The sequence below is a fragment of the Hordeum vulgare genome, chromosome 2H (genome assembly GCF_904849725.1).
Source record: "Hordeum vulgare subsp. vulgare chromosome 2H, MorexV3_pseudomolecules_assembly, whole genome shotgun sequence".
Lineage (NCBI taxonomy): Eukaryota > Viridiplantae > Streptophyta > Magnoliopsida > Poales > Poaceae > Hordeum > Hordeum vulgare.
The window spans coordinates 137,046,423-137,051,790 of record NC_058519.1 but is presented as its reverse complement, the minus strand read 5'-3'; the positions used below and the strand labels follow the sequence as shown (position 1 = coordinate 137,051,790).

Here is a 5,368-nt window from a genome sequence, read left to right as displayed (position 1 = left end):
TTTATTTCTATCTTTTTCATATTCATTTTTTCGCTTTTTTCTTGTTGTCTGCTTTTTTGTGTTTCATTTTGTTTCTTTTTATTTTCCTTTTATTGGTTTTCTTTCAGATTTCTTGTCCAAAACTATTAACATGAGGGTTAATTTTGAATATCTTGAAGTGAGAAAACCAAACAATAAAAATGGTTCATGATTTGAAAAAAGGAATCTCTGATAAAGAACCGCAAAACTTTCAGGCTGTAACAGATGTCGCACATGCAGTGCGTCATTTATCACCATGGGAAAAAGCAAGAGTAATGCAAAGGAGTACTGATTTCATTTCTTCTAAATCTTCGAAATCTAAGAACGAGTGTCCAACCGTCAAAGAGAGAGAAAGGTTTTTTTTTTTTTGAGGGGCAAAGAGAGAGAAAGATGGTCGTGCCGACTGGCCGACTCGGCGGCCCGGCCCAGCGGGGCCTTAAACCCCTCTACTCCCCTACCCCCTCCTCGCTCCACGTACGCCCCGAAAGATTCTTTCCTCGTCCTCATCCAAACCCCGACCGAATCCCCAACATCCCCCACCGCCGCAGATAAAAATCCAAATAATCGAAGCCCGCCGTACTCTCGCCCATGGCGCTGCTGCAGCTGCGTCCGCCGCCGCTGGCGGCGCTCGGCCACTGCGCTCTCCCCTGCCGCCTGTTCCCCTCCGCGACCGCCCGCCGCTCCCTCGCCTCGGTCGCCTTCTCGCTCCAGACCAACGTGCGCCTCCTCAAACCCAACCGCCGCTCCCGGCGCTCCCGCTACCCCTACTACGACCTGGACGACGATGAAGAGGAGGAAGACGAGGAGGACTACGAGGACGACGAGAGCGAGGTGAGCTTCCCCAATACCAGATTACCAGTAATCATTGCCAAGTTGAGTGGGCCTTTGCTTCACTGCCAGTGCCTGGCTCCTGTCATGTGAGAGAAATGCGAACTGGGCTCTCACTTGGTTTTAAAATGTGCTCGTCGCTGGAGTCTTTAATTGAAAAATCATATAGTATAGAGCGAAATGTAATATCTAGCTCAGTGCCTCGTGAAGATTTGGCTTACACTAGTCAAGGAAATACCTATACCGTTTGTGCCTATTCTAGGATTTATACTTCTGATGTGCAGTTCGGATGTACAATTTGCATGTTTGATATGAATGCTTGTCTTCCCGTGCTTTCAGTTTTGGCTATGTATCCCACAGTTTATCAGGTCATTATAGCCACCTAATGTAGCACAGTTGATACGAGTGGCGAATCTAGAATCACACTGAAGGGTAGGCTCAACATCAAATTCTTAAAACTAATTAGTAATTAAAATGCAATTGTTGTATCTAAAGCACCTCAATATAATTGTCAAGTGGATATTTAGCTGAAATATGGTTTTTGGATGGTAGGCTTGAGCCTATTAAAGCCTTCCTAGTAGACTCGTCACTGGTTGATACTTCATCAGATCATAAGCACCTCCTACTGTGGCACAGTTAATACGTACATTTTAGTGTAAGAACTTTGTTGAGGCTTCGTAAGGACTAGTGCCAACAGAGCATGAGCAATCAGCCATTTGGCGGGTCTTCAGTAGTTGTGTTTTTGGATATGTATTGTCTGTGAGGTCAGAGCAAGGTGCCATCAGGCGTTCAACAGGCAGTCTCACGATCAGGCATGAGTGTCCTGAAGAAGAAATTGTATACTCCCTTTGGTCGGAAGGCGGCGGGGGAAGGAAGGGGACACTGGGCGGGATCTTTCAGCAGCGAATTCCCCATACAGATAGAGACGCCTATCAAAAAGGTATTCCCAAGGCTTCGGGATCGAGGTCTCATTAGCCGAAGAAGACCCAGGCCAATCCACGTGGCCTCTTTGACCAACGTCAGCGACAACGACATAGTAAATTGGTCCGCGGGCATCGCGATAAGTCCTCTGTCCTACTACAGGTGTTGCCACAATCTTTACCAAGTCCGGACGATTGTCCACTACCAGATCCGCTGGTCCGCTATATTCACCCTAGCCCATAAGCACAAATCTTCGGCATGGAATACCGTTGAACCCTCCCTGAGTCCTGACAAATGGTCTTGGATTTGCTAGAAGAAGAGCTAGAACATATTGACCAAACTCTTCTAGATCTTCTTAGTTTCGGTGACAGCAGATGCTTCTGTGCTCATATTGCAAACATAAATGCTTCAACAGGTTATTGCAATACAACGTGTTTCAATTGTCCCTTCCTGTATTAACGACACATGACGCCATCATGAATGCTATCATGTTTTTCCATTTTAGAAGGTTGTTATTATAATGAACAATGGTTTATCAAAACCCAGAGTGTACAGAATTTCCTTGGAAGGTGTATGCCATATGTTCTGTTGACACACCGCTAATACTATATCATTAGATGACGCGTTTGAATTATCTGTTATACAGAATTTTGGCTAAGAAAAAATACAATCACTTTTGTTTATGCTCACAGAACAAATATTACAAACTCACTGTTCCAGCATATCTTACTATATATTGCACCGCTCTTTTCAGGATGATTTATCAGGTTTGGAGTATCCTGGTGTCCTTTATACAAACAACCCGCGTGCTCCGAGCAAGAGAGCAGGTATAGTTAAGCTATGTAAAATTTCTTAAAAACAATGGTACCTTGTATTGAACCTGGCTCTATGCTTCAGGACGAAAAACACAACTGGTGAAAGAAAATTGGGAAGGAAGGCGGCCTAAAACTCGTGATAAACATGGTAGTCCAGAAAGGTCTAATTCCCTCCAGCCCAGGAGCAAAATAAACAGAACATTACTAGATCTTACAAGCATGAACAACGAGGTAGAGGTAGATTTCTAAGATTGATTCAGTATGTGCATGTTCCTGGTCCATATTTCAGTATGCAAGGTACGTTGACTAAAAAAGATTTGTTGTTGCAGTTGAAAAATGAAAGTATCTCTCGGAGTCTGTTTGAAAAATTGCAAGAAGAATATGACTTTGATGATAAATGGCTACCGCTTATTGATTACTTGTGCTCATTTGGACTGAGGGAATCCCATTTTACTTACATCTATGAGAGACACATGGCTTGCTTGCAAATCAACCGGGCTTCTGCAGAAGAAAGGTTGGAGTTCCTTCTAAGTGTTGGTGTTAAAAGCAAGGATCTGAAGAGGATTCTGGTCAGACAGCCGCAAATTTTGGAATACACTCTCAGCAATCTGAAGTCTCATGTTGCTTTTCTGGCTGGCATTGGTGTTCCGGATGCACGTATGGGGCAAATTATTTCTTCTGCCCCTTCATTTTTATCTTACAGCATTGAGCAGTCCCTTAAGCCAACTATAAGCTATTTGATTGAGGAAGTAGGTATTGAGGAGAGCGATGTGGGGAAAGTCGTGCAGTTAAGCCCCCAGATTCTGGTGCAGCGAATTGATAATGCGTGGAAATCTCGATTTCTTTTTCTCTCAAAAGAACTAGGGGCTCCCAAAGATAGCATTGTCAAGATGGTCACAAAGCACCCACAGCTGCTTCATTACAGCATTGAGGAGGGCATCTTGCCTCGAATCAATTTCCTTAGAAGCATTGGCATGAGAAACTCTGATATTCTCAAAATATTGACAAGTCTTACTCAGGTATTACCATATGTCCATATACATGTTATCATTCATCATCCTTATATCTTCGCTGTTGCTTTCAAGTGTCTCTCGTGGTAAATGTATCCTGCCATGTTTTTCAGGTGCTATCTTTGTCGCTGGAGAAAAATCTCAAACCAAAGTATCTTTATTTGGTCAATGACCTTAAGAATGAGGCTCAATCCTTAACAAAGTACCCCATGTACTTGAGCTTGTCCCTTGAGCAGAGGATTCGTCCCCGTCACCGTTTTCTTGTTTCACTGAAGAAGGCTCCAAAGGGTCCATTTCCTCTTAGCTCCTTTGTGCTTACAGATGAGCGTTTTTGCCAGCGGTGGGCTGGGACTAGCTTAGAGAAGTACCATACATTTAGACAGAGCTTGCTGCTGACAGGTTTTGAAGAGAAGACTGGAAGGAAACCATTGGCATCACGGCGGTAGATAGTTGAGGAATTTGACCTTGGGCAAGAGGGGATCTTGTGACTTCCAAGCCTGTCCTCACTGTACGAAAGCTCCAGAGAGTCTATTTCCTCTAAACCCCCTCGCGCCTGAGGACGAGCATTTTTGCCTGCAACGAGCCTTGACTAACTTAGAGAGAAGTAGCATACATCTAGACAGAGTGTCTGTTCACAGGTTATGCTGAGAAGTCTGAAGGAAATTATTAGCACCAAGGCAGTAGATAACTAATCTTGAATTGAGGGATTACGATTTAGACTTTGAGCCTGTCCCTCCTCACTGTACGATGACCGTCTTACACAACACTTCCTTTTTCTTTGTGTCTTCCGGTTGTTGTTTTGTGCAGTTCTGAGGATTGGTCTACTTCTTTACAGGAAATGGCCTAGGTTGCTTTGCTGTTCAACTGTTGCCTCGTTGTGAAGCATCTTGTAGAGTCTTTCTGATAGCTCCGGATCATCAACTACAAATGGATGGTTCATCTGACACAACGGCATCCACCGGAATGTCTGATCGAACATTCTGTTAACTGCTTAAAGAGTAGCTGCCTTGACTTCTACTTACTGTTAACCGCAACTTTCGAGCAAGATATTAAGTCTAGCAAGACTGCAGCTTGACCATCTTAGTGCTGTGGTGGGTAACTTTTTTGTGTCAGACATATAGGCTATAGTAACAGTAACTTCTTCATCAGGGTTGTAATGATTTATCGTACTAGTACTAGGAGTAGTACTGTGTCTACGTCCTCCCTATCTCTCACAGGGTTATGATGGGAATCACACTTTCAGAAACTATACCTAGCAGTTGCTGTAGTGGAAGAAGAAACCAGTGCAGCATTCGACGAAGAGCCTCATGTATGCTGGGCCCATGTGCTTCTGAGCGGAAAAAATTCCTATCTTCAAGTTTCAATGTTTCTTTCTTTTCTTTTGCGAGAAAAGGGGTATTTAATAGCGTTACAGTCTGCTAATACAAGCTCTTTTATGCTGTCTGGCACCTGGTGCAACCAACAAGCGGTGCTACCAACAAGCGGTGCTACTTCCAGATCTTGACATTAGCTAGACTATAGGCAACACTATTTTGCTTACAATCAATTCTTAGCGGAACAAAACTCTGAAGTTGTAGTAACTTCTTTATTTCTGTTATGACTTGTCCATAGGCAGATCCATCGAGCAACGGCTATTGGGTTATTCGATTGGACAACCACTCAGAGATCAGTGTGTTTCAAGCTCATAGATAAACCTTTCAATATAGTGATGATCCCCGCCTTAAGAGCATCCTTGCGACGGAACAAATATCTGCAGGCTGAGAAGATCATCGAGCC

General features: G+C 43.8%; 1 protein-coding gene across 3 annotated transcripts; it reads left to right on the top strand.

Moving 5' to 3' along the window:
• The first annotated feature begins 537 nt into the window (after positions 1–537).
• LOC123425552 (transcription termination factor MTERF9, chloroplastic) lies at positions 538–4,956 on the top strand. 3 transcript variants are annotated; one of them, XR_006621859.1, is made up of 6 exons: positions 538–849; positions 2,522–2,594; positions 2,665–2,819; positions 2,912–3,601; positions 3,706–4,334; positions 4,428–4,956. XR_006621859.1 is itself a non-coding variant. In XM_045109245.1 (5 exons), exons 1-5 carry the CDS (start codon positions 607–609, stop codon positions 4,036–4,038), a joined length of 1,494 nt encoding a protein of 497 aa, XP_044965180.1. In that variant the 5' UTR covers positions 538–606; the 3' UTR covers positions 4,039–4,956. The 3 variants fall into 3 exon arrangements, 1 of the variants encoding a protein (XP_044965180.1); XR_006621860.1 differs by having other exon boundaries at positions 539–849; positions 2,665–2,813; XM_045109245.1 differs by having other exon boundaries at positions 3,706–4,956.
• The last annotated feature ends 412 nt before the right edge of the window (positions 4,957–5,368 follow it).

Excerpts from the sequence above, each read along its gene's own strand:
- LOC123425552 (XM_045109245.1), top strand. The coding sequence starts at position 607 with ATGGCGCTGCTGCAGCTGCGTCCGCCGCCGCTGGCGGCGCTCGGCCAC. Across the intron at positions 2,595-2,664 it reads TGCTCCGAGCAAGAGAGCAG|GACGAAAAACACAACTGGTG; the intron begins GTATAGTTAAGC and ends TCTATGCTTCAG. Across the intron at positions 3,602-3,705 it reads TATTGACAAGTCTTACTCAG|GTGCTATCTTTGTCGCTGGA; the intron begins GTATTACCATAT and ends CATGTTTTTCAG.